Consider the following 20,249-nt stretch of genomic DNA (forward strand, 5'->3'; position numbering starts at 1 on the left):
TCAGCTTGTCCAAAACACAGCAGCAGGACTTTTAACAGGAACCAATAGAAGAGAGCTCATCACCCCTGTGCTCCAGGCCCTTCACTGGCTTCCAGTCGAGTTTAGAATTAAATTTAAAATCCTCCTTCATACATTTAAGACCATTAATGGGTGGGGCCATCTTATCTCTCCGATGCTCTGGTTCCATACCGCCCCAACAGAACACTCCGCTCTCAGAATGCAGGTCTACTGGTAGTTCCCAGGGTTTCTAAAAGTACTGTCGGAGCTAGAGCCTTTAGCCACCAAGTCCCTTTTTTATGGAATCAGCTTCCAGCTAATATTAAAGAAGCCGAGACAGTCTGCACATTTAAGATTAGATTAAAAACGTTCCTATTCAGCAAAGCTTATGGTCAGGCTAGGTGAAGTCGGAGTAGACTCAAAGTTTAGTCTAAGCTGCATTAGAAGCTATAAAGCTGGGGGAAGTACAGCCACTGAGTTCTATCTCCTTTTTTCTCACTCTACCTACCACTTATCTTACTTTATTTCTATTTCCTAATGTTAATATCTAGTTGTCTAGTCTCTTCATCACTAGTCACCCGGTGTCCCCTTTTCCCCCTCCCCTCTGGGAAGGGGCTATTTTTCAGCTGCAGCCTCCTGACTGTCCGGACCCCAGGCTGGATGGACGTCCTCGTTGCTACCCCCGTCTCATCTGGCTAGATGGACCTCTTCTTGTTCCCGTACTCCACCGCATTTTTTACGGACTGTAACTTTGCCTGCTAATTCCCATTAGCGGTCCTGGGGCTTCCTGTCTATCCGTCCTGGGAGAGGATCTCTCCTGATTGTGGTACTCCCCAAGGTTTCTCGTTTTCTCCCGAAGACTCTGGAGTTTTGGGAGTTTTTCCTTGCCGACATGGAGGGTCTAAGGATGGGGGATACCCAGGACTTGAATTTATTTATTCATCTTTGTTGCTTCGTTTGCTGTTTCTGATTGTGTATCATATTGCCTCTGCAAAGCCCTTTGAGACAACATTTTTGTGATCGAGGGCTATACAAATAAAATTGAATTGAATTGAATTATATCTGCGAGACTATTTTTTTTAGATGCGTAATGCAACCACAATAGAGAGGAGTGCTTCGGCCACTCGTGCTCATGCTGCGTTTGAGTAAGATGGGAAGTCGGACTTATCCCACTCAGATGGTATGAGTAGTGACCTCAAAGTGTTCCAAGTGTTGTTGTTTTTTTTTTTTTTTTGGCCATCAAAAGACATGGTGACCTCCAGGAAATATGGTTTCTCATAAGCGGTCAAATAGTAGAGGAAAAACGACGGCTAAAGTAAATAGACCACACTGTAAACTGCCTTCCTTAGTTTTACTATTGATGGTCTGCTTTTTCACAGGCAGTGCATTTTGTTGAGTGACGAGTGAAAGCAACTCGTGAAGTTGGGTTACTTTTTTCTGACCTCGGGACTATAGGGGCCCCACTTAGAGTGGCATTCCAATGATATTTATCCTGGTTGGAGGTTGGAAAACTCCCACCACGATTTCCCACCTTCCTCGAATGCAGTATTAATCTACCGATTCCAGAAAGGGCCAAGTGGGTGCAGGTTTGCTTTCCACCCAATGAAGAGGACACCTTTTCACCAATCAGATCTTTTACATGTGTAACCAGTTAAACTTTGTCAGGTGCTGCTTGTTTCAGTAGGAAGTTCATTGGTATCGGTTGGAACAAAATCCAGCACCCACTTGGCCCTTTTTGGAATCGGTTTGACACCTGTGATCTACAGAGTCTTGACTGTAAAAAAGCAACATAGTGAAAAGTGCATTTAGACGCTGTGGAAACGGACACAACAAATGGGCAAATGAGTTTCCACAAATTCCCTATGAAAAACGACGAATGATACAAACTGTGGGTACTTGCTGCTGGCTACGATATAAACACACCGGTGGAAAAAATATCACTCCGCTCTGCCGCCTGTTACCTACAGAGGTACTGGATTACAAATGTTGCTGTTCATATTGCAGTTATTGACATGCAATTGTAGGTTTTAATAACTTCATCCAGAAAACATAGTCAACACTATTCATTGCATGGGTCATTGGTGATTTTCATGCATGGTTATGTTGATTTTTATTGGCATGCTAGGACAGGCTCATTGACTTGTGCTATTTTAGCCAATCCGGAGCACTGAAACTAATAAATAACTCACTAACTGCACGGGATTTGTTAAAATCAACTCCACCAACTAATTAAACCCCCACTAACTCAAAGATTAGGCCTAATGTCAAAAATTCTGAACTTCCCTTTTAAAATTTAGTACAATTGTACTGTACTCACATGGGGGGATGGCATACAATTGGTAGGGCGTTAAACTTCACTTCCAGAACCGCTGGATTACACCCAGAAATCACAGACTCTACATTGTTGTGGTAGTTAGTAAAAGAGGGAAATTGATATTGCAAAGGCCTTACCCATGCCGTTAGAATGGACGTCAATTATCATCAATGACAGCCAAAAAGTTACGTTATTGTAAGGTCACAAAACAAAACAAAAAATAAAATGAGACACACAGGCCACACCTATTTGAATTTTCATCTTCATTCTTCTCGTTTTTTCAATTCATTACAATTTATTATTATTATTTTTTAATTTTTGTAAATTAATTTGATTCATATATATTTTTTAATACTCATAGTTTTTTTATGAGCATTAAAAAAAAAAAAAAAAAAAACATTTTTTTATTCATTACTATTTAATTGATTTTTTTCCCCAAAGGCGACATGCAGGGAACACTGATACTACAACTGGATGGAAAATGTGGACCACAAAATATTGTCCTGTGGGCCGCATTTGTCCCCTGGGACGCTGGTTTGTCCTTTATCCTATCTGATAATGGCAATTTAAAAAAAATATATGTACATAGATATATATATGATTCGTGCATGAAAGGGTTAATTGATCGTTTCCCATTAATACAGTCAAATAAACCCAGTGTGAGAATTTTGTCAACATGAACCGACGTCATTCCTCCGGCACCCCAAAGACAAGGGGTGACGTCATGGCGCCCAACCAATCGGGAGTATAGGTGCTGAGCGGAGAGGGGCGGGGCGCTAAACGGCGCAATTAAACAGCGGGCAGCGCAAATTGAAATCCTCAAAACGTCCGTGGACGCGCTCGGTGTGGTGGAAAGTGCAAGGATCAGCTTCGTAAGGGACCTCGGTGAAAGTTGAAGGCGGTTTGGGATGGAAGGCGTCTGCGTCCCGCTCACCTGAAGCCTCCCGGGCTCCCTAACCGAAACGTCCGGGGCTCCTCTTAAGCGTCCCGGGCTGACCTGAACCCCGCGGGGCAAGGTGGCCCCTTCGCCGCCGCGCACAGTGCTCGTCGTCCGGCGTCTTTCCTTATGAGTGCGGCGTCCGGTCCGCCGTTCGTGGTGATGCAGCGGCCACTCGGAAGCAGCTCTGCCTTCAGCATCGACTCTCTAATCGGGGGGCCTCCGCAGCCCAGCCCGGGACACTTTGTGTACACGGGCTACCCCATGTTCATGCCGTACCGCTCGGTGATGCTGCAGCCGCCGCCGCCGCCGCCGCCGCCGCCACCTCCGCCGCCACCTACCCTGCAGCCGGCCGGACACCCCCAGCACCCGCACTCGCATCCGCACATCCCGGCGCTGCAAGGCGGTTTCTGCCCCAGCCTGGCGCTCACCTCCACGCTCATGGCCTCGCTACCTGGAGGTTTCTCGCCGAGCCAGCAACACCAGGACCCGGGCCGGAAGCACACCGAAGACTCCAAGAGTTTGGTGCCGGCGACGGCAAAGGAAGACGCGGATACGTCGGCGCAAACGGCTACAGGTACTCATAGTGATTGAGAATATTTGCTTAACTTTAAAAATGATTTGCACCATTGAAATAAGTTATTGGAATGTACTTATTTGAACATGATGCACATAATAAACTAATTGGCTGCCATTGACGACTGACGGCGATAGACGTCCAATCAATTATATCAGCAAGAAAAATAACACTCTTTATTTTGCTTAAAAATCTGCACATCATTTTTTTTTTTAAAATTCTTTGACATAGACGGCGGTAGACGACCCAGCCACTCTGGCAACACGAAAAATATTTTAAAACTCTGCACTTCATTTTTTTCTTAACTTATAGCTGCCATTGACGGCTATAGATGTCCAATTCATTTGGGCAACACGAAAACTAACCCTCTTTTTAAAAAAATTAAATCTATCGTTTCTCGTCTTTTCTTAAACATAGTGGTTGCCATTGACGGCGACAGACGTCCAATCTATTTGGCAACACGAAAAACAAACCTATTATAATTAAACAAACCAAAAAAGTAATTTGCACGTTATTTAAAGTTTGGCTGACATTGACGCCCATTATTTCCACTACGAAAAATATGCATCTCATGTTTTAACATATTAGCTCCCATTGACGGCTATTGACGTCCAATCCATTTTGGAAGCATTATAATCATTAAACATGACACTTTTTATATATGAAAAAAAAACAAAACAGTGGCTGCCTTTGACGGCTGTAGACGTCCACTCCATTTCAACTTGAAGGGTTGGCAGTCGACTCGAGCCGAAATTGGTTTGACGTCTATCGCCGTCAAACTGATTTAATTTTCGAGAAACCTGGTAAAATTACGTAATTTGCCACATTTTAGTCAGATGTTTAGTTAAAGTAAATTCACATGTTTTTTTCCACTGGCTGAGGCCTGCAACTAATTATTATTAATTATTCATTCATTCATTCATTTTCCATGCCGCTTTTCCTCACGAGGGTCGCGGAGGTGCTGAATTACTATTATTATTATTGTTGTTGTTCATTTAATTATAGGAGACACATAGCGACTATAGTCCAAGGCGCACCTTGAAAAAAATCCAGCCCATACCCAAGTATATTGGGAAAATTGGTGAATGGATCATAAAAAATATTGCATTTGTTATTAATCCCACGGTACGTGTGTTGTTCCCGTGTCAGCGCGAGGACACGCAAGTCCGGACGAGTCCAAAGAGGACGATTGCACGCGCAGGGACGAGAGCTTCTCCATGGACAGCGACGGCGACTACAGCTCGGACGACAACACGCTGAGCTCCGCGGCGGCCGGCCTAGAGGAGGGCCTCCACCTCCACGGATCGGCCGGCACGGGTACGGGCTCCGGCTCGGGCCCACCCGGAGGCGGCGGCAAGAACCGCAGGCGGCGGACCGCCTTCACCAGCGAGCAGCTGCTGGAACTGGAGAAAGAGTTCCACTGCAAAAAGTACCTGTCGCTCACCGAGCGCTCTCAGATCGCGCATGCGCTCAAACTGAGCGAGGTGCAGGTCAAGATCTGGTTCCAGAACCGGCGCGCCAAGTGGAAACGGGTCAAAGCCGGGAACGTCAACAACAAGTCCGGAGAACCGTCCCGGAATCCCAAAATCGTGGTTCCGATCCCGGTGCACGTTAGCCGCTTCGCAATAAGAAGTCAGCACCAGCAGCTGGAGCAGAGCCGACCCTAGACCCTTAATTCGAACCGGGACAGATGACCAGAAATGGCCTCGCGCTTCAGTGCACTTAACAGTCCCCTCTCTTAAACAAACAAAAAGGATCAGGCCAAAGCTTCAAAGTCAAGAAATGTAAATGCGTTTTTTTTCCCCCAAACAAGTGCAATGGGATTTAAATCAATTCATTAAAGACAAGGGACAATAATGTTCACATTTAAAGTGACTATGAATACAGGGGGAAAAAATCAACATGAACCGTGGACGGAATTGATTTTTTTTTTTTTTTTGTATGAGGTTTCTCTTTTTATTTTCCCCAAAGACGCTGCTAGTTTATTTAAATCAAGTGTGCTCAGTGGCAAGTGACGAATATTAAATACGTGTCAATTAAAAAAAAAAGGTCTCTTGTGATTTCTCTATTGATTTTAATTTTCAAATTGCAGCAATTTCTGGGAATTTGCAGGTTTAAAACATGAGATTTTGAAATCAAAGTTTGAAACATTTTATTGTGAAGGCCGTGGGCTCGAAAGGCCCGAAATGTCAAGAAATATTTCTGTTGGACTTCAGATATGATTGACTCAATTTACGTTTTCCGATTGATTAAAACGTGCAAGTAAATAGAATTGGTGTATTTTTGCATTTATCCTTCCAATCACATGCAATTAAAATTTGCCACATTAAAGTATTGATATGTCAATTTACATCTCGAAAGAAATACGTTTTTAATTGGACTTTTATAATTATTCAGACGCCATAAATTAAATATGGCATCAATTGTTAACTCCTGAACCCGTCAAACAACCGGACAAGTAACGATATAATAAAATACAAAGCTTGTGAATTTCGAAATGTGTGAAAACGAAATTCCTGCAAGGGTAACGTTAATTTCTATTAAAAAATATATACATATGTTTAATAAACGGTGCTCAAACTTGGAAAAAAAAAACATAACAAAACGGAAACTGAATTCAAGTCCTTTTGAAATACCACTAAAGAAACAACCATGAGGTTGAACTCAGAAATGTCAACACATATTGACGCACCACGTTTGAAGACTGGCTCAATTTCAATATGAACATTATTTAATTGCCGAGTATCCCCAAATGTGTCAGTAATTAAAACATTTTTTTCCATTAAAAGAGAACACGCCTTAATTCCAGGGTGAATTTACAAAAATCCAATTATATCTAAACTCAAGGGCGTAGGTTTGGTCTTAAAATTGGTAGGGACCATATAACAGCATAACCTGCATAAACACTTTTTGTTGGGGACGGGAGACCATACAGATTGGGTGATATGAACCTAATTAATTGATCATAGCAAAATTAATCTGTATAATACTTACTTTCATATGTATTGGTTCAGGTGATACGCTGTTCAATTCAAACCTTTGTTTTCAAAAACTACTAAAGAAACATTTTGAAAACTTCCAGAATAAATGTCTGGACTAAATATTTTTGCAAATTTAAAGAGCAATATTTGAACAAAACTTAAATTACATAACATACACAGTACAAACTTGTTAATAATAACAAAACTATCCAGAAATACAAAAAAATAATAATTTGCCACTCAACATTGTCTGTCTAAATAAAGAAATCAAATATAACTGAAAAAATGTCGTAGTCAGGAAATAACAAAAATAAACAAAAATGGAGCTTTCCTTTGGGTAAAACACTACTGCTTTTGTCCACAAGCACAGCCAAATGAAAGCTACAGTGGCTGCTGCTGGCCGGAAAAAACGTCTAATATCCCTTCCCTGTGAAAGGGATGGAGGAGGCGGCATGTTGTCGACATGTTGTATTTCTGTCGGGGCTGTGAGTGCGTTTGTGTGTTGGGGGGGGGGGGGTAAGTCATCAGCCAATCAAACGTTTTCGGTAACAAAAATCTACTGTCTCATTCAGCAAGTGAAAAGGGATAAATGTAAGTCTGAACATAATGAAAATAATTCTATTAATAATGGTTGGGTCACTTCTATCCATATAACATTAGGGAAGACAATCTAAATCACCTATATAACAGAACTCATTATATAATGCAAGTAAGGTTGCTTAAAAGTTGGTGGGGACAATTTGAGAATCCTGAAAAGTTTGTAGTGTTATGTCCCTACCGTCCCTATGCAAACTTTCGCCCTTGTCTAAACTAAAGACCAGTTGCCTCGTAATAATAATAATGCTGCACACGGCATGAAATAATTGATCCCATTAAAAATACGCAACATGGTTTAGGCAATTATCCATTTAAAAAAAGACTTGGAAGGATAATTAAACCAAAATATCAGTCGTCTGATTAGGCTGCAGTTGACAGCTATGGACGTCCAATCCAATTCGAACTGGAAGAGGCTTATTCTCTTCCCTGCAAAAGGATTGGACGTCTATTGTCGTCAGCAGAGGTGTGTAGACTAGCCAAAAAATTTACTCAAGTGAGAGTCGTGTTATTTCAAAAATATAATTACTCAAGTAAAAGTAGTCATCCAAAAAATGTACTCAAGCACAAGTAAAAAAGTGGTGAAAAGAATACTCAAGTAATGAGTAACATTGTGAGTAACTGCTTACATTTTTGTTTGATTTTTTAAAAATTTATTTAACAAAGGTATTATTTTTCTCTATAAACAAGTTTCTGAGGTACTTACGCTTTACTTCCACATTTCTGCTCGCGACTTCCATTTTACACTTCCTCCATCCAAGACGACAGTGGAGCTGGAGTGGCATCACTCATCAAAGTTCCTCAAAGAAGACAGTTTGGAAATACTGCATCCATCTGTCATAATCACAACATGGGAGGACAAAATGTTCATGAAGGCAGATGTGGAGCCAAGCCCGTGCCACCGCAAAGACCGGGCGTTTATGCCATGTTGCCGCTGGTGTTATGGAAGGTATGTTCATCCTATCCCTGCATTTTCATGTGTCTGGTGTTCAAAAAGTACTAAAGCCAAAATCTTGCGCATGAAACGACTTGTCTTTGATATTGGTATTACGAGTATAATTGTAATTATGAAGATGTTTAATGTTATTCACTCTAACTACTGTGCTGCTGTGGCTGCAACACATGCTATCTGCTGCTAGCCTATTGCTAATCGGTACGTGTAGGATGGCACAATTATGTAAAAGCATAAATGCAAGTGTTACAAGTAGGGTTGTTCCGATCATGTTTTTTTGCTCCCGATCCGATCCCGATCGTTTTAGTTTGAGTATTTGCCTATCCCGCTATTTCCCGATCCGATTGCTTTTTTTTGGCTCCCGATTCAATTCCAATCATTCCCGATAATTTTTCCCGATCATATATTTTGGCAATGCATTAAGAAAAAAATCAATAAAACTCGGACGAATATATACATTCAACATACAGTACATAAGTACTGTATTTGTTTATTATGACAATAAATCCTCAAAATGGCATTTATATTATTAACATTCTTTCTGTGAGAGGGATCCACGGATAGAAAGACTTGTAATTCTTAAAGGATAAATGTGACTTTGTATATTGTGACTAAATATTGCCATCTAGTGTATTTGTTGAGCTTTCAGTAAATGATACTGTAGCCATTTAACTGTTCTGCCCAAATGCATGATGGGAAGTGCAACCATGACTGTGCGTAGTGGCACCAATTGATATATCTTCTCTGCGTTGGGAAATAACATAGGGTGTTAAGAAAAAGATCAACTACTACCTTGCTTCCCCACATTGCTCCCCACGATATTTCTAATTGTTGAGAGAGGGATTGTAATGCTTTAGCCAATTAAAAAAAGGCTCCAAAGACTGCCAAAATTCACTCTACTCATTTTACATTGCCTTTAGCTCTATATATAGGTAAAATGGCGCCATTATAGATTGAATGCGACAATGTGAGAGTAGGTCGTGCAGCGCATGCGTTAATTGCGTTAAATATTTTAACGTGATTAATTAAAAAACAAATTATTTACCGCCGTTAACGCGATAAATTTGATAGCCCTACTTTAAGCAAAAACTTAAGACTCTGGATGAGTGTAAGACATTTTGTCTGTAACGTTAAATACAATTAGAAAACGATTTTATTAAAAGAAATATATATATATTAAAAAAAAAAGGCATGTCCGATATTTTTTTGCTGATTCCGATACTTTGAAAATGATGGGATCGGACCCGATCGGACATCTTTAGTTACAAATTTTTTGTTCTTCTGTTGACAGGTGGAAAACGCTGTTAGGAATGGGAAGACAACTTGATGTGCCTCATAACAAAGCTTACTGTACGTTGATGGACATACAGCGTATCACAAAAGTGAGTACACTCTTCGCATTTCTGCAGATATTTAAGTACATCTTTTTATGGGACAACACTGACAAATGACACAAGTAAAAGTAGTCTATGCGCAGCTTATATAATCGAGTTAATTTATAATTTCTCCTCAAAATATAGCCATTAATATCTAAACCCTTGGCAACAAAAGTGAGTACACCCCATAGAAACTACGTACATCCCTAAATGTCCATATTGAGTACTGCTTGTCATTTTCCCTCCAAAATGTCATGTGACTCGTTACAGGAGTGCTGACAGCATTGCTCCAGAGATTGAAGGGGTGGGGGGTCAGCCTGTTAGGGCTCAGACCATACGCCGCGCTCTACGTCAAATTGGTGTGCATGGCTGTCACCCCAGGAGGAAGCCTCTTCTAAAGACGGTACACAAGAAAGCCCGCCCGTCTCATCAGACCATAGGACATGGTTCCAGTAATCCATGTGCTTTGTTGACATGTCTTCAGCAAACTGTTTGCTCTCTACTCTATTTGGACATTTAGGGATATACGTACTTTTTAAGGGGTGTACACACTTTTGTTGCCTGGGGTTTAGATATTAATGACTATATTTTGAGGGGAAATAAATGAACTATATTATATAAGCTGCACACAGACTACTTTTAATTGTGTCAAAGTGTTCTTTTGTCAGTGTTGTCCCATGAAAAGATATACTTAAATATCTGCAGAAATGCGAGACGTGTACTCACTTTTGTGATACACTGTATGATGAAGGCTCGACTTATGCTCCACCTTTGTTAATATTTTTTCAAATAATTTTATAAATTGTGATTTATTGACCTGTTTTGCACATGCGCCAAGTTTTAAATTAAAAAAAGAAATGGCATCATGTTGTCCAAAAGTTTTACTGCGATCAATATTTGCAATGAAAAAGAATGATATACTATTTTTGTTTATACGTACATACCTTGTAGTATTTCCTTGTAACAACAAAATCCGTGTCATCCCATTTGCATTCGGCAACTGTAATATTATTTGTACTTGGTCACTCAAGTGGCCGGCGTATCAATAGACACCTCACGTTAACACAGGCTGCACAGGTTGTTATAATTTTGTCAAAAAATGATCAATGAAGTGATAAGAACATACAATCTTTTAGGTGGATCCTTAGGTTTAAAGTACATCTTTAACTTATTATTTGTAGCTGGTTTCGATTTAAGGCATATGGCGAGGTAGATCCACACATTGCATTGTAGCTACTAGCTGGTCGCTGATCAAAACATTCCTCTTTCAACCATATATATATATTTAGACGCTTCCAGGATGGCACAGAAAGTCTCGGAGTCTCATCTACGTCATGCTGAATCCATTTTTGGAGATTCCGTGGGTTCCTTTGGTTTGATTTTGCTGTTTTAACTTTGGTAACACACTGCTTACTTCAACTGCACTTGTTGTTCTGTCTAACCTGGACGTTCGGAGCAGAAATTGTCAAAGATGGCGGCACCTACAGTATGTTTCTCTCAGGAAACTTGTCTATATGAACTGTTGTTATAATGATACTGCACAATAACCTATCAAATAACCACATTAAGCCAAAGAAATACAAAACAAAAATCATAGAAATCCGCCGAGAGAAAAAAAATGACAGAAATGAGGAATTAGTCGTCCAAAGAACATGAGTGCCCTCTAGTGGAGAAAATAGTTCCTAGTTTGAATGGTGAATAGTTCCTTCATAGTTACTATTATGAAATTAAAAGGATATCTGTTTTTCCGTGGTCAATGGGCGCCAAATAAAAACTAAGAGGTTTAAATCTGCGCTTTCAAGTCATGTTGAGGGCAGCGCTCAATCTCAATTCTCAAATACTTCCAGTTTTCAGTTCTTTAAAGACACCACGTGATTGAACAGTCTGGCATGCTCATTGAACGGCAAGCTTGAGTCCGATTAGTATAATCGGAGTCATGTGATTATTGTTGCGACGTTTCATTGGTGAAATTGGTAGAGCTACTCTTGGCATCGCTGACAAAAAAATTAAAATAAATGTAATATGTAGAATAAAGATGAAAAATGTAACGACTCTCGTGTAGCCTTAGGTGGCGGAGTAAGATTAGCGTTTTTCTTTAAAATCTACTGAAGTACATGTCAAAAGTATGGCTTAGCAAAACTATTCCTAGAAGTACATTTTTTCTCAAAAAGTTACTGAAGTAAATGTAACGGAGTACATATAACACGTTACTACTCACCTCTGGCCGTCAATGGCACTTAAACATCCTGAAACAAGCTTTTCTCAAATAAGGGTGACCCGACCTATGTGTTTTTTTTTTATTTTTCTTTCAGATTTTCATTGCACTTTAATTTATGAACAAATAATCTAAAGTGTGATAATATAATGGCCAGCTCACTTGACTCACTTTACGATAAGGAGCAGCTTGGCAGACAGCAAACTTAGGCACTATATGCTGTTTATTGCCACTCCTACCTGGTTTACTGTCAAATAAAAAAAAAAATAGGTACATTTTAAGACACAAGTTGACAGACATAATACTCACATGTAGGCATGTATTCTTTATCCTCTTTGAAGACAGGCTATATTTCTAGATGTCCATAATGTAGCTCATATTTGGATTCTACTTCCCCCTGGTGGCCAAAGGGTGTGCATCAGAACAACAAACAATGACAAACTGTTACTTTTCGGAATGTGGGAGGAACCCATGCAAACACTGGATTCATTTTTTTCCAAACCAAAGTGAGTGAGCATCATTCTGGTCTTTATTGAAAAGAGACACATTACAGTAAAAGACTGTTTTATCTTACTGTACATCCAACTAAACAATAATAATAATTAGAACCACAGAACATCAATAATGTGTCCGAACAAGAAAACAGATTAAAAAACATGGATGGATTTGAACAAGTGGTGAAGGGGAAATGAGGGTTCTGACAGCTATCTTAAGCTCTCATGTTAGCCCAAGTGAAAACTAACTAACTTTTTAATTTTAATTTCTATACTTGTGCTGGCAAAGTGAAGAATAACAAAGTCGGACAAATTTGAGTAAACTTCAAGCCAACCGCTAGCTGCTAACCTTTGCAGAGCTAGCTAAAGCTCCCCTGTTAGCACATGTGAAACCTAAACCACACAAGCTTTTCATTTTATGATTGAATGTTTTCTTTTTTACTAGTGCTAGCATAGATTTTTTTAGAAGACGTCCGGATAAATCTGAGGAAACTTCAAGCCAACTGCTAGCTGCTTGGCGAAAATAGCAAGCCGCCTCAAGGCTATGAGCTAATGCTGAGTGAATTTAGTGCATTTACGTCATAAATAAAATAGCACGTGTCATAAAAATATGACAATATAAAAGTTCATTTTCAGGGGTCAATAATGGTGGGGTATACAAACACAGGTTGAATGAAGGCAGGTGTGTCACAACAAAGGCAAAGATTAACGGAGTGTTTTTTTTCTTTTCTTAAAGCGGGGTACACGCATAGTGATCATCTGACTCATTCACTGCCATTGACGGCGATAGATGTCCAATTCATTTAATAATAATCGCTCTCGCCCTCCCAGTCAAAATGGATGAGACGTCTATCGCCGTCAATGGCAAGCATTGATCCATGTCTGTCAGGTTAATACGTTCAAAATCGGAATGCGTGTACCTAGCTTAGGCTTTATACAAATATGAAAGAAGTTGGCAGACTGGCATGTAGTGAGAAAACACAGCGAACTAACCGCACATTCAGTCAAATCAATGAGATATGCAAGACTATTAGCATATTTTGTAGCCCTCAATCATCCACTAATACAGCCTCGCTTTCAAGTGTCGGCCTTCCCGATGTCAGACTCGACACTCTGAAGCAAAAGTAGAAAGAGTGAGTAAATAAATAAATAGCCCCCAGGTTCGAGGTCTAACTTGAAGTAGTGGAATAAATGAGCACCACCTTCAGTCGAGGAGGAACATAACATTATCTTTAAATTATTTGCACAGGACAAAAAAAATCCTAAAGTTGAAAGATAGAAGGAGTTTACGAGTTCCTGGTGTAAAAACACCCGTAGAGTTTCCCTTTTTGTTCCACCAGGAACCAGACAAATGGACAACGAATCATGTGACCTCATTGTGAGTGTTAAAGGGACGGTGTAGTAACGTGAGTCATGTCTTTGCAAGTGTGTGTTTACATGAGTTAGAAGTGGTTAGCGTTTCCTTCCCTTTGATTTCTTAGGACTTTCTGCTAAGTCAGGAGCTATTTGGACACGGACACGTGTCTTTAAGAAGAGGTGGGAGGAAGTCATGAAGCAGTCCTAATTCATTGGCTGCCATTGACGGCGATGGACTATCTCCGTCAATGCCAGCCAATCGCTTAAACGTAAAGTTCCAGGTCGGGTCAAGTCATACAATCTTTCTGGATCACAACATACTGTATTCACACTTTGCACTCAGTATCTGTTCTTGCATTAATTAGCTACACAATCACAATCACGCATTCCAAAAGCACTCTTTGTAATCCTGTTAGGAGCGCCCTTCACGATACCTGCTTCTCTCCAAATCATGGCTCCCGCTTGGAAAAAGTCATTGAAAATTGAAACTGTCAAGTTAGGTCGTTTCAGTCCAAGTCGAGCGGAGTACTTAGTAAGTCCTGAAATGTTAGACGTGCAGGTTCTGACCGACCGTGTCCCTGAGCCTGATCCAACATTGTCACATTTAACACGGGTAAATTAGTTCACAGAAGTTTGAAATACATATGCGTAACGATATGCTCGGGCCGGGAAAGTGACGCTGCCTGAGAGCAAACTGGCCTTGTAGTGTGAGAAGAAAAGGAGGACGCCAGCTATCGAAAGTCTGAGGTGAAAGTGACCCAGTACGGTACCCAGCATGCTTTGGGTACTTTCCACGCTCGTCCAGAGTCGCGGCAGGTAGTGAGCGGTTCCCTAAAGAAAAGAGTTAGCTTCTCCCAATGAGGCCTCAAATGAAGGCGCCGCTGCTCGCGCTGCTGCAGCTGTTGTTGCGGTTGGCGTTGCGGCGCGACAAGTTGGGTGTGGCCATGAGCGGGTAGCGTTCATCGGGGCAGCCGTACTGGGTCAGCGTGTCCACGCATTCCTGGCTGTTGGCCTGCCGGGCGTATGCCAGTGCGCTGTTGCCGTGAGCGTCCCTCGCCATTAGATCCACACCGTACTGAAAGCAGATGGACAAAAAGTTAAGGGGAAAGTATATATGACATTCATACGAAAGACTGTTGCTCAAAGTATGTAAGTATGCAAATTGCGAATTTCTTCGACCCCTGATAATGTAGAAAATAATGCTTAAACATACAATCACAGTGGTACCTCCACATCTGAATTCAATTCGGTGCAGGACCTGGTTTGTAAGTCAAAATAATCATATGTCGAGCGGGATTTTGCCATAACAATACATTACAATTTGATTAATTCGTTCCACAGTCCAAAAACCTAAGCTAAATCCTTAAAGGGAGCAGCGGATAGAAAGGGTTGTAGTTCTTAAAAATAAACTTTATTATGAGGTAAAATAATTTGATATTGAAAACCCTCTTGATGTTGTCGTTTTTATTCAATTTGTAAAATTAGTTTAACTAGTAGGTCGCTATTGTTGTTGATGTCGCAGAGCGATGACATCACATGGTTACGCGGACTCTAGCGCAGTGCTTCTCAATTATTTCCTGTTACGCCCCCCCAGGAAGACGTAAACGTTTCGCGGACCCCCCCCACAACTCTCTGCCGCCAGTGTAATTTGTATCATTTGCCTATAAATTATTAATATACCTCTGCATAATATTGTGTCCTTTTTAATATTAAAGAAAAAATATATAGCTCAACTTACAATAAAGTATAGAAAAGGCTTAAAGTGCATCACTTTGCTTTTGCCCGAAAAGTACGGTAGTCACTTGTTTTGATGCTTCTGCGCATCCGGGTCAGTTTGCTCACCGCGTGTCAGACTGCAAATTAGTGCGCATGTGTAATACTTGAACGGGCTCAATGAACAAAGGCTGTCTGAACGGTGCCAAAAAAACATGACCAAAAAAAAAATCTGAATTTTGCATTAAGACTTGCAGTATGAACCTAGCCTAATTGTTACAGAAAGAAACACCCTCAAATTAATCAGAATCTGTAAAAATATGATTGCTTGCCAAGGAAAATCAACAGAGTAAATATGTGGCATGCATTTTGCAGAAGATAAGCGATCTATTGGTGCAAATTTCGTCAATGCGTCTGGTTTATAGAGACTGTTTTTGTGTGGTCGTAATGCCGGGATCAGTGGTTACACTACCGTAGTTATAACAATTGACAAGTTACCCAGATGAGAAGCTGTGTGATGACCACGTTGCCTTTGCGGCTGCCTAAGTGTAGCGCGTTGCGTCCGTCTCCTTCGCCGCATGTCTCGTTGACCTGCTGCCTGGAGCCGTGCGCCAGCAGCAGTACAACCGCGCGCAGATCTTCTTCCACCGTGGCCCTCAACAGCTGCTGGCCGAGCGAAAGCTCGGCGCACGGCAGCGATGGCAAAAAAACCCGTTGCTCGTACTTGGCTCGGATCCAGCGCTCACGTTCCTCCCTGTCAAGACACAGAGGAAAAAAATGGAATAATGTGATGCCTTAACTCAAAGGCAGCATATGGTGCCATCCTACAAAAGTAAGACGTAGTGATTGTGGACAGCATTGTTACCGATTTAAAGTCATCAACTACGGCCGCGTTTAATCCGGTTGCGATTATCTGCCCAAATCCTACCATGTAAACAGCCATTCATTCAGGCCCTTGGGATTAGTGTGAGGGCGGGGACGAGACATTGAGCTTTCCCACTCTAAGAAAACATGTGCCCGCTGGGGGACAACGAGGGACCTGAAAGTGTCTGAAATCTGAAGTCTACTATGATTATAAGACAAAAATACGTCTGCCAGTTAGTCTAGATTTTCAATTTGCTGCCCCAAATGACAGGATTTTTAAAATCATATATACAGTTATTTGTCCATCCATCCAATTTTTACACAACTTATGCCCCCCGCTGCCTGAGCCAAAGTCAGGCGACTGTACAACTACATATTCAGCGACCTATATTATTTGTATTACTAGAAATAAAACACCTTATTCATCCCAAGATCATAATTTCCAAAGATACTGAGGGATAATGCACATGGATGTTGCACTCTTTTATCTTAAGACACTTTTATTCATCGTACGCTATGCATTTTATGGTTTCATATATGGTATGCACACACCTAAATTTTTTCTTAATGACCCTGTAACCAAAAGGATAACGAGAGGGAAGATATGTGAGATTAGGATGTGATAGGGAAGGGTGAGTGCGCAAGAGGTGTTGATGTGTATTTGGGAAGGAACCCGATATTAAGAAAATTCACCTGTGAGCATTAGTGAGTTGCAGAGTTGTTAATCTTCTGAAAAATTAATTACAGTTACAAATTACTTATCCCAAAAAGTAATTGAGTTAGTAACTTAGTTACCTCAACGTAAAAGTAATTAGTTATTCAGCAAAGTAACTGACGTTTCTTTTCATGTTCTACACGTTATTACATGAGCCATTTTATAATGTCTTTCACATCAAAAATGTTTATAAACTGAAGTCTTTTTCAATCCAGAATAACAGGTCACCCCTTTTTTTTATTTTTATTTTTTACCTGTAATTGATTACGTGTAGAGTGCAATGGTATAAAAACTTACTTTTAAACGCTGTGAGAAAAAAAGCCTTTTTTTGTTGTACCGAACCGTGACTTGTGTGTACCATCACACCCCTAATATATATAGATTTATTTTTCAATATGCAGGTGAGACTTGAATCTCTTCAATCTTCTATCTTTGCTCTTGTTGTTTTGATAAAAAAAAAAAAAAAAAAAATCAAAAACTGGATACGTCATTCAAGAAAAGTTAAGAGCAAGTGACTATTTTTGGTAATAAAAACCAAAAGATATTATTTTATTGTAGAATCTACAAGGACACCACCCACTTGGTGATGATAATTCATACTGAACAGGAAAACATTTTCAATTCAATCAACGCCAACAAGTTTCCCGAGTGTTTAACATGACACTCGCCACGCTAAATGCTAGTGCTAGCGTAAACGCGAATACTATGCTATCGCTCCGAGCCACCTAGCATCGCGTTTGCAACAGCGTCACAATCCCCTTCCCCTCCTCCCGCTCTGCTCTCTCCGTGTCTCTCAGACATTACTCGCGTCATTCAAAAAAGGTAGTAACGCATAGTTACGCACGCCTTTACATCCACAGTAACGTCGTTTCATTTGCCCCCCAAAACGTATACTTTTCATTTTTAATTGTTTCAGTGTCCCAAAGACGTATTTACGTTTTTTTTTTTTTTATTCTACAAGAGACATCTCTGGGTTCTGATTCAATTTAGCTCCAAAGCACAAAGATGAAAATCCATTTTAAAGCAATAAAACTGGCCACTGAAGGGCAGTAGCGCATTTGGTAAGACCCACAACATGATTCAACGGCAACGAACGGACGGGCCGCACGGCCGAAGCGCCGGCGGAAGACGTCCGAATGGCGTCCAGGATGCTAGGCGGTGGACGACCGAGCAGAACAACCTAGAGGACGCCCGGGATGCCAGGCGCTGGACGACAGAGCAGAACGACCGGGACCACCAGTGCAGCGGACAATGCCGTTGAGTCCATGCTGCTCGCCGAGCAGACCCCGCAGAGACTAAAAAAAAATCCATCTTCATGAGACAGGCGGCGATGAGGGAAAAGTTTACCCGGCTGTCGCGGCCACAACAGCGTCATCTCTCAGTTAGTTATGTGTAAATAAATTGTTACTTTGCTATCAAAAGCTGTATTTGTCTCGTTTATTTTATTTTGTAAAAGGAAAAACATTCAGATAATTGGGGTGTAACTAAAGTAAAAAATAGCTGTGTTAAAGTCAAAGTTATGTTTGAAATGTATGCTTTCACAAAAAGCTCAATTTCTGTTTTGTCATCAGAAATTGAAAAATTGCTCAAACTAAGCTACTAGTATTTTCTAATGCTGATTTCTAAATAGAAAAAGATACGAACTTACTTTTGTTCCTGCTGAAAGAAGATAGTCTAATCTTTATTTTGGTGGGTGCCATGTTTATATAGCAATAGAACAGAATTTTCTGTGGGCCTTGCAAAATAAGTCAAAATCCAGTAAAACGGCCAGGAGTGAAGGGGGTTGCACTGGTGAAAATGGCTGGGAGTGTGAGTTAACAACACTGGTGAGTTGACATCCTACTTTTTACATACTCCCTGAAAACTATTCGTATACATGGGCTAGCAGTGAATGAGTTCATGCAAGAAATGAGCTTCTTGACTTGCTCCATGTGTAAAGTGTTTTTGGATAACTTCAATTGTTGACTGTTAGTATTTGACTCAAATTGACCTGAGCTGTCGAACAGACTCTTAAAATGTGCGCGTGCACAATTTGAGGTGACATTACGACAAGCCAAGACTTTGTGTGGGAACTTGCCACAATCTCATTAACTTCCTGGAGACCAGCAATAGTGGCTAGCATCACGGAATGTCCCGGAGGCATCTCTTCCGGACCAGAAAGGCCGTCCACGAGAGCACGGGCCGTGACCCCCGGACAAAGCCTGGAGGTGTCGCTCAGTTTGTGAGCGTGTGTGTGTACACGCAGCAGGATGCCGACCTTCTGTCCCCGAGAAGGGAAATCAAGGCCAATGGACCCAGGAAACGCATGCCTTCCTTCCCCCAACACCTCTGTTGCTTAGACTCGGAGTCTGTGTGTGTGTGTGCGTGTGGGCGCGTGTGTACACAGTGACTCCATCATTACTAACTAACGAGTCTTGAAAACACACAGCTCTCGACAGTGGAGAGGCTAATTGCACTAATTAACCACAGTGCATGTGCGTGTTTATATGTATGTGTGTATCTTGTGAATGCGGAGCCTCATATTTCTGTGAGCTAATGTGTGTCTCTTTTCACATCCCATTAGGCAGAGCGCTGTTTTCCTGCACTCAGGCATGCTGGGTAGATAATTAAACATGAGTATGGGTGAGAAGGCAAAGACGCACATGCACACAAACACACATACAGGCCCAGAGGGGTTAAAGTGTGTAATTTAAATTAAGGAAAGAAAAAAAAACAGTACCCAGAGGATAAACTCCCCATTTTAGGCATTTACTGTATCTTTACCACGTCTGGATAGTCTGATGAACCGTCACAGAGTCTCGTTCTAGATTTATTATTAATTTCAGTATTTTTTTTTGGGGGGGGGGGGGGGGGTGCTATGTTTGTCTGTTCCTAGCATCCACCTGCTGACTGACAGCTTCTCTGGCTCTGGATTTAAAAAAAAAAAAAAAAAAAATTGGGAGCTCCTGTGATTCCGTTCTAATATTTTGGAGAGCAACAGTAGGCTCACCAAGGTTTTCAGATTTCCTGTTCCTCACATTGTGTGTATGTGTGTGTGCGTTCCTTTTGAGCGCCTCTTTTGTCAGGGTGTGTTTATATGCATGCATGCACGCACACACACAGGGGCCAGAGGCCCTTTGGCTACCATCAGTGGGATTGAAGAGGTCATCTATCCATGACCCTCA

At 41.1% G+C, this 20,249-nt stretch overlaps 2 protein-coding genes across 5 annotated transcripts in view; one reads left to right on the forward strand and one right to left on the reverse strand.

Moving 5' to 3' along the window:
* The first annotated feature begins 3,167 nt into the window (after positions 1-3,167).
* Positions 3,168-5,835, forward strand: gbx2 (gastrulation brain homeobox 2). Its single transcript, XM_057829740.1, has 2 exons — positions 3,168-3,825; positions 4,975-5,835. The coding sequence occupies exons 1-2, from the start codon at positions 3,378-3,380 to the stop codon at positions 5,490-5,492; spliced, it is 966 nt and encodes a 321-aa protein (XP_057685723.1). The 5' UTR covers positions 3,168-3,377; the 3' UTR covers positions 5,493-5,835.
* A 6,619-nt stretch (positions 5,836-12,454) lies between these two features.
* The window catches only part of agap1 (ArfGAP with GTPase domain, ankyrin repeat and PH domain 1), a 128,434-nt gene continuing 120,639 nt past the window's right edge, over positions 12,455-20,249 (reverse strand). For all 4 annotated transcript variants that reach the window (XM_057856244.1, XM_057856235.1, XM_057856226.1 and 1 more), the window contains 2 exons: positions 16,005-16,260; positions 12,455-14,868 (listed from right to left, as the gene is read on the reverse strand). In XM_057856244.1, the coding sequence (XP_057712227.1) occupies positions 14,659-14,868; positions 16,005-16,260 (466 nt within the window). In that variant the 3' untranslated portion in view covers positions 12,455-14,658. The remainder of the gene's footprint in view (positions 14,869-16,004; positions 16,261-20,249) is intronic.

Source organism: Corythoichthys intestinalis, chromosome 2 (genome assembly GCF_030265065.1).
Source record: "Corythoichthys intestinalis isolate RoL2023-P3 chromosome 2, ASM3026506v1, whole genome shotgun sequence".
Lineage (NCBI taxonomy): Eukaryota > Metazoa > Chordata > Actinopteri > Syngnathiformes > Syngnathidae > Corythoichthys > Corythoichthys intestinalis.

Bases quoted from the DNA above. Each gene is read 5' to 3' on its own strand.
- gbx2 (XM_057829740.1), top strand. From the start codon at position 3,378: ATGAGTGCGGCGTCCGGTCCGCCGTTCGTGGTGATGCAGCGGCCACTC. The intron at 3,826-4,974 runs GTACTCATAGTG...TTCCCGTGTCAG, and splicing joins GTCGGCGCAAACGGCTACAG to CGCGAGGACACGCAAGTCCG.